The following is a 22,931-nucleotide window of genomic DNA, read 5'->3' as shown; positions in this document are numbered from 1 at the left end:
GGAACAGATAATGCGAAGGTTGAATACAGTCTTGGCAGGCAGCAGGCTGAGCTAAGCGCCGTGGGCCTCGCAGGAAGTAAGGCAGAGGTCACTGGTACAGAGGCAGCCCAGGCTGAGGCGTTCGGAGTCAGAAGACAGAAAAAAGGCTCGATGGCAGAATTCGGGGCCTGCTTCGCCAGAGCTGAAAAACGTGTAAAGTACACCACAAAAAGACGTTGGCATAGCATACTTAGGAACTGAATATTGAACCCGTTCATGGCGGGTCTGAAAGAGGACATGTTAACGTTGAACGCAAATGTATTTGCGTCTTTATAGCTGGTACAGGAGGGAAGTTACATGCACTTTAAACTCGTACATGGAGACGGTGGGGTACACGTTAGGGAACATTTCTTGACCATAAAATTTATATTTCCTCATTCCCTCCTTGTTCCCTACGGACCCTTCATGATATATCGATCCTCATGAATCGATCAGTCTGTTCTTGTAACATCATTTGCTCTTCTTTCTTCTTTTGGCGTTTTGAGTGAAAACTGGAATGTGCAATGCACGATGTGGCGCACAGTGCACAAATCGCTGGCCCACATTGTAGGCATAGGCAGCAACTGAATACTATGACAAGGGCAACGCCTAGGAAGGATAGGATCTTCCATCCCCAAGCAGTCAATGTTGTCCAGAACCAACCGGACCAAGTCCAGGTGCCTGGATTCTGATGTATCAAACTTGCAATTTTATGAAGACGTGTAATAGCTTGGTATACCGTTGGCGCATTTTCTGGAATGAAAACACAGCAACTTGACCCGATGACCTTACAAGCTCCGCCTCTGTCTGCCAAGATGACGTCAATAACGAGACGGTTTTGAAGAACAACATCCCGCATGGCGGACTGCTCTTCTGTTAAGTTGCCTAGAGCGGAGGCAGTTTCATTCACTATTGCTTCGAGTGTTCTAGTTAATCTTCGTATTAGTTTACTGTTTTGGACGGGGCCTGTGAAGAAAAAGAATCCCTTATTGAAATCTGTGTATTGCTCCCATGCTGTTTCAGTATAGTCGACAATCGGGAGATCTCTTCTGAGTCTACTCTTTACTAGATTTGTATTTCTGTGATAATCAGGAGGGGCTAGGAAAACAGGTGGCAGAAGGAAGGCAATGTAACAGGTACCATCCCAATCTGGAGGTAAGCGTATGTATGCGGTATGGCCACAAACAAAATAGGAATGACGAGTAGCTCTAAAGGAAGACTTGCCATGATCACTGAATTCGACCACGGTAGTACATTTACTATGACCTAAGTGTACTGAACCCTTCTTTCTGACACATAAGTCACCTGTGACTGGTAATACTGACATAGCAGGGAGAACTGGTGCAGCTTCGGATTCAACAGTAAGAATCATGAGGTTAATTGTATAATTCCCTAATCCATATACTTCATTTTCTAAATCAGTTCCGGTCCTAATGGGAAGTCCCTTCTTGTCAGGGTAGCAGATGTTGAGCAGAACTAGGTTCAGGTTTCCCCAAATCCAATTCCCTTCGAAAACAGCAATATCAGAATCTAAAGAATTAATTAATCTAAACCATGCGCCACAGGAGCCATTGTGAGTGAACAGGTACGGGAAGAGAGGCAGAACTCCCTTATATTTCTGATAGGGAGGGAGTCGGCCACATATCCAACAGTTTGTAGCATTGTTAGTCTGATGGGAGTGATGTAACATACTAATGAATGTGTTGTTGCGCAGCGCAAGCCTGTATGATAGCTCGTGAGGCGGTAATTCGCTAAAAGAGTGTTCGGCAGTTACATTGTAAGCAGATTGTTCACGCTTGAAGATAGGGTAGTATATCGGCAATAGTATACTAGCAACAATAATCAAAAGACTTAGGAAAAACATAATCAATAATGTCACTATACAGTGACTGCGGAGTGATTTACAGTATGTACGTTTCTTGAGTTGTCTCTCTCTCTCTCTATCTCGATCTAGGGGATACATGTCAGAAACTATTTAACCGATTCACCTAGGGGAGGACTTAAACAATTAAACTGTCTGACTTGCTAGATCGGAGTTTTGTTCGGTATTCCTCTTGGGGAGTTTTTTCTCGCTTAGGAATTTTACAGTCACTAGATTCGAGGCAGTCCTTTGAGGGGGTGGACGAGTCAGTTTCTGGCAGCAGTTCGTTGCATTTTTTAATATGACTCGTGTGGATCCACCCCTTTCGGCCTTCCACCTTGATCGCGGTCCTCGTGGTAAGGACGATCTTCGGCTCTTTCCAGCGGGGCTCCAACGGACTTTTCCTGTCGAAGTTGCGAATCAACACAGCATCTCCGGGACGGACATCATGTGGCTTTACATCAGTGTTGTCGGGAAAAGCTGCGGCAACCTGTGAACGACATGATTGGAGTGCAGACATCAAGGAGGCAAGGTAATCTGTCAGCATATTACAGTCAACATCGGTAATTTTCTTAGGCATGGGCGTCCCCCACATATTCGGTGGTCTGCCAAAAACCACTTCATACGGGGCTAGCCCTGATCTCGAATGGGGGACCATTCTCATGTAAAACAGTGCAACGGGCAGGGCGACTATCCAGTCGACCCCTTTCTCTTTACAGATCTTTGCAAGGCGTGTTTTCAATGTCTGGTTATGCCTTTCCACAAGGCCAGCTGCCTCGGGATGTCGGACACAATGGAATTTCCACTGATATCCCAGCAGAAGGGAAACCTGTTTCATGAGCTCGGATGAGAATGGCTGTCCGTTATCTGAGTGCACGATACGAGGCAAGCCGTACCGTGGGATGAATTCTCGAACCAGCTGCCTGGCAGTGGTCGGGGCAGTGTAATCTGGGACTGGATATGCTTCGGTCCAACGGGAAAGTGCACAAACAACTACGAGAACATACTTAAATCCTCGACAACGGTCCATCTGGATATAATCCATCTGGAGGACTTCAAAAGGGTGATCGGGAGGATGAAATCCACCTTGCTCTACAGGGACGCTTTTACCTGGATTGAACTGACAACAGATCATGCAAGTACGCACTTTCTGTTTTGCTGCTGCTCGTAAGTGTTTGTTGTACCAGAGATTCTGTAAGCTGTCTAACATAGCTTTTTCTCCTAGATGTGCTGGACTATGTGCTGTATTTATTATGACTTGAACCATAGAGTCAGGGAGAAACCATGTAGATTTTCCCTTCGTCATCCATCCTTGATCTGTCTGAATCCCTCCTAGTTCAGTCCATTTCTTGATTTCATCTGGGGTGGCATGTGTCTGAATATCGATTACATCTAGTGTGGGGTCCCTAACTGACATACACTGTGTCGGTACTATTGTCTTTGTCACATCAGTTGTCTGGGTGTGAGTTAATGCTGTATGTTTTGCTGTTTGGTCTGCCAGGTCATTACCCTGGGAAACAGAATCTGTAACTTTAGTATGTGCTTTATACTTCATGATGGATATGCCTGAAGGCAGATGTATCGCATCTAACAGGGCTTGAATGAGGGAACCGTGTTGGATCTTGGCACCATGAGAGGTCAAAAAACCTCTTTCTTGCCATAACACTCCGAAGTCGTGTACGACTCCGAAAGCATAACGGGAATCTGTGTATATGTTAACATTTCTGTTCTTGGCTAGTATACAGGCTCGGGTCAGAGCGATGAGCTCCGCCGCTTGAGCAGACAGTGTGTCAATACGATGTGTTTCTTTGACTTCAGTTTCAGTGGTCACTGCATACGCGGCCACTAACTCTCCTGTACTTGTTCTCATGCATGAACCGTCCACATAGAGTGTCAGGTCTGGATTTGTCAATGGAACATCAGTTAAGTCTCGTCGGGGCTTTGTTACTGCATTAATGATCTCTATACAATCATGCGGGCTGGATCTGTCATAATGGAGGGTAACAATGTTGCGGGGTTTAGAATGCTACAGCGTCGGATTTCTATGTGTGGCTGGAATAGCGTCAATTCATAACCTGTCAGTCGTGCTATAGTCAAGTGTTGAGTCTGGGTTCTGTTTAAAAGAACCTCTACAGAATGTGGAACTTGTACTGTTAATGGGTGTCCTAATACAATTGAATCGCTCTGTCTGATAGCTAGGGCTGTTGCGGCAACTGACTTTAAGCACGCAGGGAGTGCCTGGGCTACTGAATCCAATGTACTTGAAAAATAAGCGCAAGGCTTATGTGAACCTGCTTGGTCTTGAGTGAGGACAGACAATGCTGTACCATCACGTTCTGTAACAAAAAGTGTAAACGGTTTGCTGTAACATGGTGTCTCTAGAACTGGTGCTTGACATAAAGCTTTCTTTAATTCCTCAAAAGCCTGTGTGTGTTCCTGAGTCCAAGGGAGGGCAGTCGAAGTCGCTGCCTCCTGTGTTGTCAACTGAATGAGTGGTTTAGCTAGAAATGCATACTGGGGAATCCATTGTCTGCAGTACGAGGTGAGGCCTATAAAGGCCCGCACTTCCTTTTGTGTCTGGGGTTGTGGCATATTTACAATTAACTGGATGCGATCAGGAGTGAGCTGTCTCCCCACTTTGGACAGCAAGTGACCCAAGTACACAACTTGCTGAACACAGAATTGTAGCTTCGAAGGAGACACCTTGTGTCCCTTGTCGGCCAGAAAATGTAGAACCGTCAGTGATGCTTGCTCACATTCGGGCTCACTTCGTTTGGTGATCAGCAGATCATCGACGTATTGCAGTAAAGCAGTGTTAACTGGCATTTGGATACAATCAAGTTGTCTTTTCAGTGCTTGGCTATAGATGCTGGGGCTTTCTGTGAATCCTTGAGGTGCGCGTGAAAATTTGAAACTTCGTCCATTTAAACTGAATCCGAAGAGATATTGGCTCTCTGGATCAATGGGCACACTGAAGAAGGCGTTCTTGAGGTCAATTACAGTAAAGAACGTTGCTTCTGAATCAATGGCAGTCAATAAGGATGAGATATCGGGAACCACAGGGTACTGTGGAACAATGCATTTATTCAGTTCTCGTAAATCAATCACCAGCCGATATACTGGCGGTGCATTGGGATCAGTACGTTTAAGAATCGGAATGATAGGGGAATTACAGATATTGGAGTCGGTCTCTACAACCACTCCTTGGGCAATGAGCTCTTCAATGATTTCCAGTAAAGCCACTACAGCATCGGGTGGTAACTTGTATTGCCTGATTCGAGGTAAAACAACACCTGGCTTGAGTGTAACACGATATGGTGTAATATGCATGCAGCCTACATCGGTTGGGCCTTGTGCCCACAGGTGTTCTGGTACATTTTTCAATCTGACATCAAACTCTCGTAATACATAGTGACCCTTGAAGTCTCGCAGGAAAAGTCTAACTCCTTGCGGAGAGCAGCATATCACGGCTCCTAGAGCCTTCAGTGTTTTGATACCTAACAAGTTTTCTGGACATGATTTCGTGAGTAACAAGTCTGTAACACGTGATAATGGACCTACTGCTAAGGGGACAGGTTTCGATACTTCATTTACAATAGGCTGTCCTGAAAAACCAAGGGAAACATTCTGTGAGCCTGAGAGGGGTGCCCCTGGAACTTCATCATGGCTGATCGTTGTGCGGCTTGCACCTGTGTCAATTAAAAACTTTCTATCTTTTCCCAATACTTGACTGTGCACATAAGGACCCTCTTGATCTACAGGAATCTCAATAAGAGGCAAGCCAACCTCCCTCTCTAGGCTGTTTCATGTGTATCGCTGATAATCGGGGTAATCTGATTGGGCATACTGGCACATCTGCCGTGAAACTTGCTGTGTCGCGGCAATGGGCTGTGGCTGTGATGCCGCTGCGGCCTGTCCTGCATGTGGCGAAGCATGCATCGGTTGTGAATTCTGCGAAGTTTGTTGTTGGCCCTGGTCTTGTCTAGGCGGATGCGGTCTTTCTTTAGTTTTACCTGTTGCTATATTGTGTTTCAGGACTGGACATTCATGTACGTAGTGACCTGGCTGCTTGCAATAGTTGCATGTCCCTTTAACGGGAGCTGCTGAATTATTTGTCTGTGTCCCACCCTTTTTCTGACCGTCAGCCGGAGCTGTCTGCGCAACTAGTATTTTCATTTTCGTGTCTTTCATACGTCTTTGTTCATGTTCTTGTTCTTCTCTGATTCTGTTCTGGTGATACTGTAACATTTGTAACATCTGAGATGGCGTATTTGCTTGCCATGTGCTTTCGACTTTATATACTCGATTCTTAACTTGCGTTAGGGAATTCTCTACTAATTTACTTACAAAAAGGTGTGGGTATGACTCGCTACTTGGTTTCAGGCCACTATTTATAATGAAACATTTCTCGAATCTTGAATAGAAGTCGCTAGTATCTTCATCGTGTTTCTGTTTACAGGCTGAGATTGCATCCCAGTCTTCCTTTTTAGTTGTCAATAATCTTGGCAAGACCTGTACTATCGAACCTGGTAATGCTTTAGCTTTTTCCCCAAGGCCTAGCCCTGGAGTACGAATCTTTTCCTCGTATTCTATTTCAGTCCATATAATCTTTTTCTCTCCCACCTCCCACTCTCTTTCCTTGAGCTTCTCGTAGATGCCGGTAGGCAACAGAACCTGTAACAATTTCATAATATCAGTGTAGGTGTAATCTCCCATTAGTAACATATCCTTAAGTTCTCTGTGGAAACCTGCGGGGTCTTTATCATGACAGGGTACTAGTTTCTTCATCTCCAATAATTCTAACTTGGTCAGGGGTGTGTATACATACACACGTTTCAAGGTATGGTCGGTACCCATGACTGGGTGTACTTCTCGTAATGGGTTCTGCCTTTCAATGCCATGAAGATGCTCCATATGATACATTTTTCTTTCTGGGGGCGGAGCGGGAACATATTGTGAGCCTAAGAAAGTGTTATGTCTGTGCCGTTGGTTCTAGAATTATTTGAATTAACTTAGTACTTAGGCCTCTCCATCTATCCATAAGTAGTGCTTCTAATGTATCAGGTAAGGGACCTGGATCAGAATGTTGATTTCTGTATAACGTGAGGAGGTGCTGAATCATGTATATACCTGCTAATTTCTGCTCGTCTGGGGAAAGGTTCAGAAATGTATGTGCTACTGTGTCATCATTGTATATATTAGGATTGTCAGCCCATAGTACTGCTGACCGGGCTAGTTCTTGTTCATCCATAGAATTGAGTACATGGTACCCCATTCGTTCTCGAAGCATTTTATCAGTGTCTTGAAACTGATGTTCAGGAGAATTCGGTTTTGATATGCCAGAGAGAAAAACTCTCTTGCTTTCTGGGCGAATGCCTTTCCTAAGGTAAGTTCCCTTACCTACATACGCTATTGTGTCTGTAGTCTTTTCTGGTTCTTCAGGTCCTTCCTCCTCCTGGGAGGAGCCATTTTCTTTTTCCTTTTCGTGTATTTCTATTACCGTTTTTCTTATTTTCTTGTACATGCTAGCTATGCAATTCTGTTTATCATGCTTTCCTTCGGCTATATTTTGACCCCACTTGCTTAGGACTTCCATTTCACGCTGGTCTGTCTCTGGCCTGTCTCGGTCTCTTATTAAGCAATTTATGAAAAAACGTAGTATATATGCTTGAGTGTCAACTTTCTGATGTGCCAGGGCCTCCTTAATACTTTCAGGGTTTTCCCCAGTCTGGACAAAATGATATATTCTATCTAGGTGATCAGGCATATCTGGGAATAACACTAGATAATCTGTAGCTTGCCGCAAACGTAGTGATGCTATCAACATTCTGTCGTCTTTACCGGGTACTGGATCATATCTACAAACTGAGAGTGGTTCCTTGAGTATGTCAAGACGAGGTGATTGGAGCATAGGGTGCTTCTGCATATCCCTAAGGTGTAATCTGTGTGTTGCTGGCGGGGTCTGGTAACCCCCTGTTGCGCCTCCTGGGGCGGAGGCTTGGGCATTATCCCTCTGTGGAGTCTGTATATGTACTTGAACTGGTCTCTTAGTAGGATCAAGTAACAATGGATTTGGTATCTTAACCTGAGGTGGGGGAAGTGGTGGGGGTGGAGGAACAGGCTGTCGAACGGGGGAACTCTGTTGTGGTAATGGCGGGATATGGTCTGGAGGCGGGTTGCCACCTCCATCACCGTCAGTAGGCGGTACACGGGCAGGTGGGTTGGTGCAAGTGGGTGCTACGTCATCTAGATATGAAGCCAGAAATATGTCTTTAGTAGTCCTGTGGTTTACTTTAGTTGGAACCAATGGTGGCAGCAGATTTTTCGGTATTTCTGAATTGGCTTCAGGCGAACCCTCGGCCACTAAGTACATACCATTTACAAGATTGTTTCGTGCACGGTCTACTTGTTCGGCTTTTACTCGGATCCCTTCATTAACTAATTTGTTCTCTCGGACTCTATCCGGCGCTTCTCTAAGTCTATCTTCTCTTCGGAGTTCTTTTTCGGCTCGTTTATGCGATTCTTTACGCCATAACTCTATAGCATCTTTCTGTGATTGTCTGGCTTTCTTTCTCCATAGTGCTTCTTCTATTTTCAGGATGCACTCGGCATCCCATGTTCCTGTAACGGGCCATCTGTATTTTTCTTCTAGGTGCTTAGTATAATCGGCCCATAAATCTAGATACAGTATGGCGTCTATGCCATGCTTGTGGTACATGTAATTTCCAGGCGTGTCCCTAGGGGGGATAGGAATTTCTTCCTCTAGCATCCTTTTCCTAGTTCCTATCTGCTTTAACTTATTGAAAAACGGCATCTTGTCTACTTAATACTGGATACTCAATCCTTGCTACTGAACTCTGAACACAATTAGTTACACGAAAACACAATAATGCACATTAAACAATCACTCATACCACGACATTAATCACATGAGAGAACATTTTAAACATATATCTCTACCTTCGGAACCAGACGGATATACTGCTAAACAGTACAGATACACTGTCTAAAACAGTGCAGACCGCGTTTGTGTACCCAAACCTGTCTTTACCGGATACATAATAATGCACCCGTCTAGATACGTCCCAGCAATGGTACTCACCGGGAAGCACGGAAACAGAAGGCCTCGGAAAACTCGACTGGACTGGACCGGACTCGACTCGACTCGACACATGGATACTTCGGAAAACTGGTGGGCCTCTTCACACCTCGGACCTTGCTTCTTTCGGCTAGGCTCTGGTCGGGATCCTCCGCACTCCTCACCGCCTCGTCTGGGTGCTGATCGCAGTCTTCGTCACCTCCGTGGGCCAGAGGGAGATACAGGAAATCCTGCCAGTACGCGTAGTTCCGTCTAACTGATGGCAGGGGACAGAGCTTGCAACGCACCAACCGGCGCGTGAGGTGGGGGAGGGGTCCCTATTCGGGTGCCATAATAATGTGGTAAATATTTGATTTACCGTCCTAATTTCTATGCAGGTAAGTACTTAAACAAAAATAACTCAATCGGAAAGAAAGAAACAGAGTCCGTGGTGTTAGAGTTCTTAGGGGTTTTATTCCTTAAAAAGGAATGGTACCAGACCGGATATCATGTTCCTGCCACCACAGGGGTGCAGGAAGGGATAGAGCAATATTTTATTGACAATACATAGCTTATATACTTGAATCGTATTGTAGGAACCAATACAGTATGCGTAACAGCTGAGAGAGACAAGATAAGACACACACGTGGTAGTGATACGTAATTAGAAGGCGTGAACTAGGCGTGAACATAGAGGTGTGTGCTAGAAACGTCACATGTAAGTGTCATAAGTGGGTGGCAACAAAAGCTGAATCTTGCAATGTCAGCAGAAATCTGAGGCCTGGATGCGCGCACAGCTGCATGACGTGTGCATGACGTATGACTGGAGGGTGCAGGGGACTTGACATTTACACCAGCGGAAAGATACAGAAGTCTGGCATGTCAGATCAACTTGTACCACTATCATATCTGATATCTGATGTTTAGGAACCATATTATCTGGACGGAAAAGGTCTCTGGGGCAGAAGCTATTCTATACTGACTGTGAGTGCGTGTATAAGCGTCTAAGTGTCTGCATGAGATGCGAGGGGGGGCATGGGCCTTCCATGGTAACAGAGGCTATGAATTACTTGCACGGAGACAGTGAGGCCGGGCCCTTTGCTCTGCAGCTGGGGGATGTTTACTTAAACTAGTAGGCAGGAATGCATTTTCGAGGAGCGGAACAGATAATGCGAAGGTTGAATACAGTCTTGGCAGGCAGCAGGCTGAGCTAAGCGCCGTGGGCCGCGCAGGAAGTAAGGCAGAGGTCACGGTTACAGAGGCAGCCCAGGCTGAGGCGTTCGGAGTCAGAAGACAGAAAAAAGGCTCGATGGCAGAATTCGGGGCCTGCTTCGCCAGAGCTGAAAAACGTGTAAAGTACACCACAAAAAGACGTTGGCATAGCATACTTAGGAACTGAATATTGAACCCGTTCATGGCGGGTCTGAAAGAGGACATGTTAACGTTGAACGCAATTGTATTTGCGTCTTTATAGCTGGTACAGGAGGGAAGTTACATGCACTTTAAACTCGTACATGGAGACGGTGGGGTACACGTTAGGGAACATTTCTTGACCATAAAATTTATATTTCCTCAAAGTGCTGCAGTCCACTATGTCTTTTACATTACTACCCCTGGGTACTTGTACTATATACTAGGAACTAACTAGTAAAATAAATTAGCCAATCGGATATTAGCCAATTGTACTCCTCCTTTGTGGGTTTAGAGTACATGCCCGGGGGCCTGGTTATCACGGCTCAATGCTCTGCAGTGTGGAAAAGCCAGTAACATCAGACCAAAAACGTGGATGGGGGCTGGAGAGAGGTGAGCATGCAAAAAGAGGTACATCCTACACCCGCCATAAACACTTCTGTAAGGCATTTAGTGAGAAGGTTTACTATCCTCCAACCTTACCACATGCATTTTGCGGCAGAAATATGGGTCACTTTGCATTGCCATAATGCAACTTGCACAGTTTCAAGGTAAAAGAAAATACGCTAAGTGACAGCCAAGGAACAATCCATTAAGGTAAAAAGCAAATCCATTGACGTGACGTGGCGTGTAGTGTAGAGACACCGAGTAGAGAGCAAGTTATCTACTAACAGAGTCAAAAACAACAGTAGGATGAGAACCACCTATTTCAACCCTCATTAGATCTTTAGCCTGGAAACCTTAGAATTAATGGGTATACTAGGTTTAAAATAGTCCCACATTTCACTGTTCTCTTTTAACAACTAAGGGGTTAAAAACCACCTCCCTAGAGACTACCTCAAGTTACTGGATGATCTAATGTACCTAAAACTAGATATTACTTAAGCATCTCATTGACTTGCCCCACGGGAGCTATGTGCAGAAAATTAGGTTATGATCACAACTAAATCTAGCTCCAACCCTGAGGTCCTCTACCTCATTATCAAGTCTATGCCCTTAGAACATATCTGTATGCAAATGTCTAGCGTCAGTCACAAACATCCTTTGCTGGGGTATGGGAACAAGTATAGCCGTTGGCCATTTGCCACTCCTAGCTGTCAAAATGATCAGCTCTCAGAAATCATGAAGCAGCCTAGAAAGTGCCCACACAAGTGGGCTGACATCTTGAGGCTCTTTAATGCCCCCCTTTTCGTCTAACATCTTGCATCGAGGAAGTCCAACCCTATAACACTATTATTCCAAAAGTCTATTATGGGTAAATGTGTGATTTACTTACAAGATCCTTGTTATGGGAATCCTCGAAGGGTTTACCCAGAAATTCACTTAATCTTTCTTAGTCATTATTATTCTAACCAGATTCAGTGACTGTGACCATGCGGCACAGTATCCCTCGTCATCCTGCCTTCTTCCTGTAAAATTTTCACTGCAGGTGAATGACAACCAAGAAGATCTTTCAGCTGCCGATTGGTTTCTCTTTCACAGCTGTGAACGATACTTTGCTCTGAAACGTAGAACCCCTGCATTACCACTAACTCGACTCAACACACCTTTTGCACAAAAACATGTATCAACTTTTCCAATAAATTCCACCCAATTTAGTCCTCCAAACTTAATTTCATTGTCCACAATATTCCAAGTTGCTCTGGGCCGATGCTGGCTAACTGTAAACTCCAACCCCTGTGGAGCATGTCTGGAGAAAACCTCTGCAGACCTCCCTGGAGGTCTGCAGAGGTCCCTGCATCGTAAAGGAACTCTCCAACCCCAGCACCAACACCAACGACATCCCGCCCTCTAAAGAACTGTGCGACTCACTGGCCACCTTCTTCCACCGCAAGATCAACGACATCCACGACGGCTTCAACACCACGACCGCCCGACTACTCTAGACTCCACCTCCCTTGCGAACACCACCAGCACCAACCGCCTGACCTCCTGGTCCAACGACGTTGAGACACGCAAGGTTATGAACTCCATCCACTCAGGATCTCCGTCAGACCCGTGCCCGCACCACGTATTCAAGAAAGCAGACTCAGCCATCGCACCCCAACTACGAAAGATCATCAACATCTCCTTCGAAACAGTGACATTCCCGGAAAGCTGGAAGCACGCCGAAATCAACGCTCTCCTCAAGAAGTCCAAGGCAGACCCTAAGGACCTCAAGAACTTCCGGCTCATCTCCCTGCTCCCGTTCCCGGCGAAGGTCATCGAGAAAATCGTCAACATACAATAGGCCCGCCACTTCGAAGACAACATCTTGGACCCATCCCAGTCCGGATTCAGACAAAACCGCAGCACAGAGACAGCCCTCATCCCCGTCACAGACGACATCAGGCGCCAACTGGACAACGGAGAAACATCAGCCCTCATCCTCCTGGACCGATCAGCCGCCTTCGACACGGTTGCCATCGCACCCTAAAGACACGCCTCCAAGAAGCCGGAATCCAAGACAAGGCCCTCGACAGGACCACATCCTTCCTCTCCGTCAGAACCCAGAGCGTCCGCCTCCCACCCTTCCACAATCCGAAGCCACCAACATCATCTGTGGCGTCCCCTAGTGCTCATCCCTCAGCCCGACGCTGTTCAACGTCTTCATGACCCCCTCGCACAAGTGGCCCGCCACCACAACATCAACATCATCTCCTATGCCGACGACACCCAGCTCATCCTCTCCCTCACCAAGGACCCACACACCGCCAAAACCAACTTCCACGAGGGAATGAAGGCTGTCGCCGACTGGATGAGAAGCAGCCGTCTGAAACTGAACTCAGACAAGACTGTGGTCCTCATCCTCTGACCTACCCCTTCAGCCTGGGACGACTCCTGGTGGCCGACCACACTGGGACCAGCACCAACACCCAACGACCATGCACGCAACCTAGGATTCATCCTTGACTCCTCACTCTCCATGTCCAAACAGGTCAACGCCGTCTCCTCCTCCTGCTACAACAATCTCCGCATGCTGCGCAGGATCTACAAGTGGATCCCGACCGAAACAAGAAGAACGGTGACGCAGGCCCTCGTCAGCAGCAGACTGGACTACGGCAACGCACTCTACGCAGTTATCCCAGCCAAACACCTACGATGACTACAACGCATCCAAAACGCCTCCGCCCGACTGATCCTCAACGTCCCCCGCCGCAGCCACATCACCCCCAACCTGAGAGACCTACACTGGCTCCCCTTCAACAAGAGGATCACCTTCAAGCTCCTCACCCATGCACACAAAGCACTCCACAACACCGGACCAACCTACCTGAACAGCAGACTCCACTTCTACACTCCCACCCAACAGCTCCGCTCCGCCAGCCTCGCCCTCGCCGATGTCCCTCGCATCCAACGAACGACCTCCCCACCTTCGGCAGACCCAAGACCTACTCGCCTTCAGAAGACTCCTCAAGACCTGGCTCTTCGAGCAGTAGCGGCACCCCCCTCCCCTCAGCGCCTTGAGACCCTCACAGGTGAGTAGCACGCTTTACAAGTACTCTGATTGATTGATTGACTTTAATTTTGTGTTTCATTCCTTTAAATACTTTCAATGTCAGTTACTGTTCAGTGATTTTTCTGATCACATATTATACCAAACTGCACAGTTGTATCAGAATACGTTAAGACTTGTTTGGAATTTGTGATGTTATCTAAAGTGCTCCTAGAAAGATGAAAAGCTGTACCTGAATGACTTGTGTCTGAGTTGGTGGTTAAAATAAATACTCATTCAGTTGTTATGATTTTTGAAAAGTAAAAATTAGTATTTCTATAATCATTGCTTGTGTACAGGGTATGCCACTCCGTCCCATAACCGAGCACAGTATTTTTTTTTACCAGTGTGTCATTAATTCCATAGTTGGACTGTGTTGATTTGTTTCTCCTTTCTGCAGTGCTGTGGCAAGCAAACTTCAAGTTATGGTTGGCGATGTGCTGAAATCAGACTTGCCATTCTTTGATATCTGTGTGGCTAATTTGCCATACCAGGTAAGGTGTTAAAGTACCAATGTTCTGAAACATGTAAAAATCATGTCTGGCATTTTTATTACATTAAACAAACATCCTGTCTTTTTTTTAATCTTTTTAGATATCATCCCCTTTTGTTTTTAAGTTATTGCTGCATAGACCCTTTTTTAGGTAAGTGGTGTTTGCTTTAAATAATGTATTGTCTTATACTTTCTAGTTAAGACCTAGAGTTACTATGATCACTTTGTTTCGATTTTCCATTTGGAAAACATGATACTGATGTATTACCTAGCGCCTATTGCAAATGCATAAAATGAAGAGAGCAGCTCTTTTGCTATTCTTTGCTGGAATCTTAACTTTGGTCTGATGAAATCACAGTTTAGTTGTCTTGCTCGTTAAGTTATGGCTAGTTCATTGATACAGACAGCATCTGTGCCAGATAGGAAATGCCATCAGGGACCAAAGTATGTCTACCAGCTTTCATGCGCTGTGATACTAGTCATACCTTCTGTCTGCTGATATGATTGAGATGTGAACTTATAAGAATGCTTTAATTTTTCCTATGAACTTAGTGAAGTCTCTAGTGCAGTCTTCTCCAAAAAGTAGCCCGTGAGCTACTGGTAGCTCTCCAGCTACCTGCAAGTAGCTCGCCTGTATGAAGCCTATTGTACTAAACTAGAAGCTTTTGCTTGGATGAATTAATATACATTTACTAGAATTGAGAGAGACTGAATTTCCAAAATGTATTGGCTCTGTATATGGTATTACCACTATGTGGTTATACCGTGCACAAAGTCACAGTGGCAAATAGGCTGCAGGCGTGGCACCGGAGGTTGCAGGAGGGAGACCAATGACAGTAGAAGTAAGTAGAGATGTAGCGGGGTCATAGGAGCACCGACGGCTAAGCTCCCCAAGGCCCAGGGGCTTCGGGTGCAAGGGTGCTTTTTGATGTCGTAGTCTTCTTACCCGAGCCTGTTGCGGTCAAGGGAGCCTCTGGATTCACAATGCAGGCGCCATTGTGGAGATCAGGTGGGGTCAGCCATCGCTGGATACAATGTCTGGGTCGCTGGGGAGACTTCACTGCACGGGTGAGCCACTCAGACTTGGCGTTGGGTGCAGAGTGGGAAGGGATTGTGGCTCCAGCTGTACTAATAGCCCTTGGAATCGGTTTCTTCTGGACTGGACCGCTTTCCATGGTAGACTGGAGTCTTTTTCGAAGGCAGCATTCTTCCCAGGGTTTTTAGAGGTCACTAGCTAAAAGACAGGTTGTAGGTTTGCAGAAGCTCCATTTCGGGAGACACATCTGGCTTGTACCTAGCGGTGCTGGCGTTGGGGCTGAGGAGGCCGCGGTGCTCCAGTGACATGAGTGAGCCAGGACCTGTGTTCTGGTGGTCAGTAACAGCTATAGCCACTGAGCACTATCGTGGGCTGCTGTTACACTGGAGGTGCAGCTGTTGGTGGTAGGAGAGCTCATATAACTTACATGTAGTGCTCTTCATTACAGCCTCCAGTGAGTGGAACGTTTCCCCCCGCCTTGAAGACCAGCAGCCTACGGAATGCTGCAGGACCTATGTCCTGAGGTGTTGCGCTAGGGAATGTGGCTGCCAAAAAGGAAATAACTAAGACACTGGGGATCGACTGGGAGCCCTGACAGCTATCACTTGTATAACTGAGACAGCTTGTTGAACCCTGCATTAACCCCCCCCACACACACACACACACACACACTTGAGGCACAATGATTTGCGACTCCCTGAAATGAGGAGGAGCCCATTCAGGAGCTGTGCGCCCTGCAGAGTCTAACATGGGGAAGGAAAGACCACAAAGAAACCAAGATGGACCAATTCACGGATCCAGGGTCAAGTGTGATGACCAATCACCTGCTGCAGGACCCAGTGTCAACAGTGTGGGGCTGACTGCAGGTCCTTGGTGATGGTCCAGACTTGGCACCTGCACCCCGGGATCCAGACTATGGGCAGCGAGCTCCCGCCACTCGCACATGGGAGGTGGCAACAAGGTGGTGGGGCTTCTACCTCCTCTCAAGTGCTGGTCTGGCAGAATAGCACCTTAGACTTAGCAACAGAGGTCAGAGAGGGTGGCAACAAAGGCATTGGTAGAGGCAGGATGCCCTCCAATTCTGATGACCGTACTGGTAATGTGGTTAAAGAGACCCCGGAGCCGGGGGAGAATTGATTTGATACCTGGCTTTCATGATATTGCTGGATATATGTGTTGCTTATTAGAGCTACAGTCTAGCCCTTATGAGTAACTGGCTTAGACCTTCCCGGCGACGTGTGGGATGAGGTGCCTCCTGCCTAGGTTTCATTGTGGTTGAATGCGAAATATGGCAGCTGAGACTTGTAGACAAGTATATGACTGTGAATGAACAGGTGGCCTTTGTTGAGTATCACAGAAGGGGCCACATTTCAATCCCCCCATCCCTTTGTCTCCAGAGGCTGGTATTGGAAGAGTCTTTATTTATTTATTTATTTAAAGAGTTTTGTATAGCGCGAACAAGACCCATGGGTATCAGAGCACTTTACATAGCATGAGGTAGTATGGAGACACATATTGGAAGGAAGGGTAAACCAAAGAGATATGACATATATTACGTGTGCAAGGCCTCAGTATATCGAGACCCGACGAAACCAACAAACGATACAGTAAATGCAATATGTACAGAGATTAACTTATTGACTAAAAAACTATCTCTAACGTGCGACTTCCTGCTTGCAGAATGGCGATAAATATCTTTCCGATGTGTTATAGATTCTATATAATCTGGTAACAGGATTGATAAGGTACCGATCTAGGCAGTATTCCGAGAAACTAGCGGATCTATACATCGGATTAACAGAGAATGGTCCAAGATATGAAGTAGATATTGTTTTTAGGATATAAGCTCACTTGTCTTGAGTCTTGTCCTGTGACTTCCAGCTTCACCATCCATAGATTATAATCCTCAAGTAAGACCTACTCCGTTATTTGTAATTCTTTTTGCTTCTTGTGAGTAAGTGTCTTGGACTTGATTCTGACACTGTGTTTAACACCTTGGCTGCTGCCCAGATTTATCCCCGGTGCTGAGCCCCAATGTTAATGGGTGTGGTCATGACGGAACGGTTCTGTCATGAGCACAGCTCAACCGATGCTCATGACGGAACCGTTCCGTCATGTGCATCAAAGGTGTTAAAGAACTATGGGAGGAATTTGCTCATTAGAAATATATTTTCGTTTCCCTCTTAAACGTTGCTGTGTTTATTTTTCTGATGTTTGGTGGAAGAGAGTTCCAGATTCTAGGGGCTGCTCCAGAGAAAGCTCTATCAGACGTTCTCTTCTTCCAGAAAATAGGAGGTCTCAGTACCAGCTTCTTAGCACTCCTAGCAGGTCTATTTCCTCCTGATACTACTATTTTCTGGGCAAGTGTTGTAATGAAGCGCTTTGTGAGTGATACATGCCATTTTTAGCTGAATTCTAGTTTGGTACGATAGCCAGTTTAATGCTTTTAGGTGTGGAGAAATGTGGTCGAACTTCCTAGATCCTGTGATAAGTCTCACCGCTGCGTTGAGGCAGGCTTTTAGCGGTGATGTGGAGATTTGTGATAAGCCTGCTAACCTAGTGCATCCATATTCAATCATTCAGATGACCAATGATTGGACTGCCAGCTGAAGATCAGCTTTTGAAATGAAGGGCTTCACCTTTCTGATATAGTTCAAGTGAAAACGGGCAGTTTTTGCCATTGCCTTGATATGTTCTTTAATATACAAGTTCTCATCCAGTATTATTCCTAGTGATGTAGCGGAGTCGACTAAGGTAGGGGTGCAGTTCAGCGCTGTGATCATTCTAGCCCATTCCTTAACTTCTGTGTGCTTCTTAAAGGGTGATATTAGAAGGAATTCTGTTTTTTTTAGCGTTTAATTTTAGATGATTGATTGTTAACCATTTTAATGTCATTTCTAAGGCCTCATTCATTAACCTGATGTCTTCCAACGACGAGATCTAGAGGTATAGCTGCGTGTCCGCGTACATGTGAAAGGAAATTTTGGGGTTACGGAGAATTTCTGTGAGCGGTTTGATATATAGATTGAACAGTGATGAAGATAGTGTGGATCCTTGCGGTACTCCAATCGTGTTAGGACATGAAGATGATAGAGATTGATTGACTAAGAATCTTTGTGTTATATCCTGAAGGAAGGATTCAAACCATTTCAACACCGTACCTGATATTCCCATCCTATCCTGGAGCCTATTCAGTAATTTTTCATGATTCACCGTGTCAAATGCAGCTGATAGGTCTAGAAGGATGAGTAAACATGATCTATTTTGGTCTAAAGCTTGTAAAGCATCATCAACTATATGTAACATCGCTGTTTCTGTGCTGTGTCCTGATCTGAAGCCCGACTGACATTCATCCAATAGAGAGAAATTGTTTATGTGCTGGCTTAGTTGATTCTGCACACATTTCTCTATTAGTTTGGCTAGTACCGGAATGTTAGTTACCGGGCGAAAGTTATTCGGATCTGTCAGGTCCGCCATCGTTTTTTTTTATGATGGGGACTACTTGACCGGTTTTTAGGCATTCTGGGAGTATCCCTTGTGATAGAGAGGCGTTTATAATTTTTGTCCATAAGGGAATCACAGCCTGGCTGATTTCTTTCATGCATTTCGCCGGTAGTGGATCATTATAGTGGTTATTAGGTCTGATTTCTCGTAGCATTTTGGCAATGTTGTTCTGGTCTAATGACTTGAAAGAATCCCAATGGGCCTTATTTTTTGCCCCACTCTTTAAGGAGTTGGCAACGATCATTGTAGGTTTTTGGATTACTAGTTTATCCGCTGCACTCTTGAGCTCCCTTTCCAGTGTGTTGGCTCTGTCTGTGAAAAAGGAAGAGAATACTTCGCAGTTTAGTTGTGTTTTTGTGACTTCTTGAGTTGTTTTGGCTGCCTTGTTGGATTGTTGTTTTAGTATTTCGAATAATTTACGAGGTCTGTTTTTGGCGGAATCCAATTCTGAGCTGATAAATTCCTTTTTGGAGTTGAGGATCTTTTTGTTATATTTCCTGGTTTCTCTCAGAGATTATAATATGGGAGAAGAAGGGTGTTTTCTCCATTTTCTTTCCGCCATTCTCAGTTTTCTTCTTCCTTCATTTAGTGTCTCATTGAACCATGGATTTTTAATCTTCTCTGTAACTCTTTTCTGTTTAAGAGGCATTGTGGAGTTAACTATATCCGTTATAGATGTATAGTATTGGGCCGTTAGATCATTTACGTCCTGTACTCTCTTTGGTGGGTGCAAGTCCTTTTCACAGCCTTCTATTAAAGGTTCAGTGTTCGAATCTTTAGTGTCCCTCATCCATTTTTTAATTCTATACGGTTGTGCGTGTTCATTCTTTTTCCATGTGGGAATCACAAATGTTCTGATATGGTGGTCTGACCAGTCGCATGGATCTATTGCTAGATTTGATATATTCTTGTTTTTTTAAATTATCCAGTTCAAGGTAGCTCCTTTCGAGTGAGTTGGCTGTGTGTAAGCTTGCGTAAGATTGAGCTCTTCTAGGAAATCTTTGAAGGCATTTATTTGTTTGTCATTGTTGTTGTTCGAGTGTATATTAACCCCTTCAGTGCTGCCCGAATTCCGCTGCGGTGCTGAAGGTTCTAAAGAACCAATAGAACCATGACGGAACGGTTCCGTCATAAGCACAGGCCAACCGACGCTCATGACGGAACCGTTCCGTCATGAGCATGGAAGGGGTTAAAGTCCCCCAGGAAAATGTTGTTTGCGTCTGAGTTATGATTTGCTGTGATGATCTCCATTAGTTGTTATATGAACGGCATATTGTTTCCAGGTGGATGATAAAGTGCATGCAGGTTGCATGATAGGTTGTTGTCCGCCCTTAATTTGATGCCTAGGTATTCGCGCTCTTTGATTGGATCCGAGTGAATTTGGGCGATTTCTATATCCGAACGGTGTAAGCATGCTATGCCACCTCCTTTCTTCTCTCGTCTATCCAGTCTCACAATGTTATATAAAGGGGGCACTAGTGGGTCTAGAACTGGAGATGATGAATCTGATAGCCATGTTTCAGTGAGGATTGTCACGTCAATTTCTTGGCTAATGATGAGGTCGGCTATGTCTGATGCATGTTTAGCTGCGGATCAGAAGGCATTTCAGCGATTTTTCCATACAATTTGAGGTCACAATTTGCGGTTCTGGGATTATCTGAATTTGTTGTAAGTTGTTAAGGATGAGTTTCCTATCATTTAGCCTCGCCTTTCTATTGACATTGAACTGGATTGTTTTGATTTCCTCTCCTCTGTTGCTTTACGATATCTCATAATCCCGGAGTAAGGATAAGGTTTCTTCTTCCGATAATTCCAAAGGTTTCCTATCTGGTCGATTATGCCTGTTTGATAATGGCATCGCCGACTCATTCCTTTTGCTTTGAGAGTGGTTTAACAGCTTTATGAAGCGCTCTATTTTTTTGTGGGTGTTTTCTGTACTTACATGGAATTTTTCTACCTCTTTCAGAGAGCTTAGTATGTCTTGTGACATGTTGTTCATTTTTGTTCTAAGATCTTCAACTTCTCTCATGATCTGAGGTGATGTGATTGTTATGTTCCCGCGTTTGTTTCGTGATTTACCTTTTGTTGGATCTGATCTTTTCATCAAGATTCTGGTCTTTTTAAGATTATTTTGGTTGTCCGTTCCACTAAAAATAATCTTGTCTGTTCTGTCCTGATTTTGTGTACTTATTATCCTGTTTGGGTGAGATAGATTTTTTGTATTAAGATAGGTACTTTGAGAGGTTCTTTGTGTTAGGGTAGAATGAGGTATATCTGTATTGCGGTTTTCTAACTCTGAGCTTACTCGAGTTTTAGCGCGAGGCCTAATCAGTGATGCTCCTTGGATGAGTCTGGATGTTGCATCTTCCTTCTGAACTTCATTGTCGTTATTCCGATGTTGCATAGCCATTTCCGTTATCTCTGCTTCAACTTTGGGCGGTGTGCTTCTTACTCTGTTTATGAATGTTCCCAGCGTAGATTGCGATTCTCTGATTATTATATTATCTGAAGATGTAATGCCCCTGGTGTCCAGGGTACCATCTGGTTGATTTATGTGTTCCGATCTTTTGATCTCAGTGTACCCTTTTAAAGTAGGGAATATATTGTCAATTTTTTCTAATTCGTTATTAGAGGCCTGTATTTGCACTATACCGTTCTTGTATATAGTTATGCTTAGGTCCGCTCTGCATCTTGGCGCTGACTTTGTCATGATTTTTGTGCCATGTGGAATATTGGTAATGGATATTACGTTTAGTAAATTCGTAAAGGCATAGCGCCATTTAGCCGTTCGTCTTGTAAAGAATATCACGTCATTCATTATATTTCCTCTGACTGTGAAGGACGTGGGGTCAGATATCGGCGTGTCTGGGTTTCTCCTTAGTAGGTTATGCTTGAATTTTATTTCTGCATTTTTGGACATTTTGGAAGGATACCTTATGATGTGTGAGTTCATGCATACTGGTTCTAAGTGGTTGTCCGCCATGGTAGTTGATTGGTTGAGAGTGATATATCTGTGTTGTTGTATTATATTGACCGTGATGAAAGATCCAGTAATCTTTTAAATAGGCTAATATTTTCTCTTTTTTTTTGGAATGGAATATCAACTGTATAAACTTTCTCTAGCTGCGTAGTCCTCTTTCCAATGTTGTATGATGCACTAACGTAGTCCTTTTATGTCCTTTCACACTTTTTCTTGTGGAATAGTCCTTTTTTCCTTTCTACTGCCCTGTGTTGTTTACTGGTCCCTGAGCTCATAGGATTGGGCGTCCTCTACGGCCGCTTTTTTAAAGTCAGGCCAACCATGTTTAGTCATGTCACTCGTTTAGGGTAGTCCTCTTTTCCTTCCTACTTGCCCTATGTTATTTACTGGTCACTGAAGCTCGCAGGATTGGGCGTCCTCGACGGCCGCCATTTTAAAGTCAGGCAAGCCAAGTCTAGGCTCCTCTGCTCTTTCCTCCCCAATGTTGCAGGGATCAAATGGCAATTTTTGATTGAATCACATTGGTTGATATATATTAGTAAAATTCAGATGCTCACCCAACTTTGCATGGGGGCTCTCTGTTGTTGACCATGCTCGCTCGATTTCCTCCTCCAGCGTCCGTTTCTCCCCTTGCTCTGTAGTGGTCTTGATCCTATCCCTCGACCTTCCTTTCCCTGCAAAGGCCACACTGCGCAGCCCGACACTCCAAGGCTTCGCTGCGCTTTTCCTGTTAGAGGGCGATGGAACCGCTTGAAGCTGATTCGCCCAAAGACACCGATCCTCTTAACGCGGCCGCAGGCAGCCCAGACACGTCTCTGCACCGGCTCGCAACGACTCGTTGTCTGCCCCCTCCTTGCGCTACAGGGCCAAGTGTCCGCTGGGTACCAATTCGCCTAGGGGCATCGAACCGCCCCTCCGGTGACCTGTATCCCACTCTCGGCGAGGCTCTGGCGCTTCTCTCGGCCACTCCTGTCAACGGGGCATTGATCGCCACTCCAGTGCATCTGGAGCCCGATCCCCACTTTCACTGCCAGTCCCGGCTGTTCCTATCCGCAGACCTTGGCCTTTTCCACTGC

At 45.2% G+C, this 22,931-nt stretch overlaps 1 protein-coding gene across 1 annotated transcript in view; it reads left to right on the top strand.

Annotated features, from left to right (window-relative positions):
• The window catches only part of DIMT1 (DIM1 rRNA methyltransferase and ribosome maturation factor), a 177,820-nt gene that overhangs the window by 80,522 nt on the left and 74,367 nt on the right, over positions 1–22,931 (top strand). The window contains exons 5-6 of the mRNA XM_086960681.1: positions 14,243–14,336; positions 14,437–14,486. Of these exons, the coding sequence (XP_086816807.1) occupies positions 14,243–14,336; positions 14,437–14,486 (144 nt within the window). The remainder of the gene's footprint in view (positions 1–14,242; positions 14,337–14,436; positions 14,487–22,931) is intronic.

The sequence above is a fragment of the Lissotriton vulgaris genome, chromosome 3_1 (assembly GCF_964263255.1).
Source record: "Lissotriton vulgaris chromosome 3_1, aLisVul1.2, whole genome shotgun sequence".
Classification (NCBI taxonomy): domain Eukaryota; kingdom Metazoa; phylum Chordata; class Amphibia; order Caudata; family Salamandridae; genus Lissotriton; species Lissotriton vulgaris.
The sequence above is the reverse complement of the archived record's forward strand: the minus strand, read 5'-3'. Positions and strand labels throughout refer to the sequence as shown.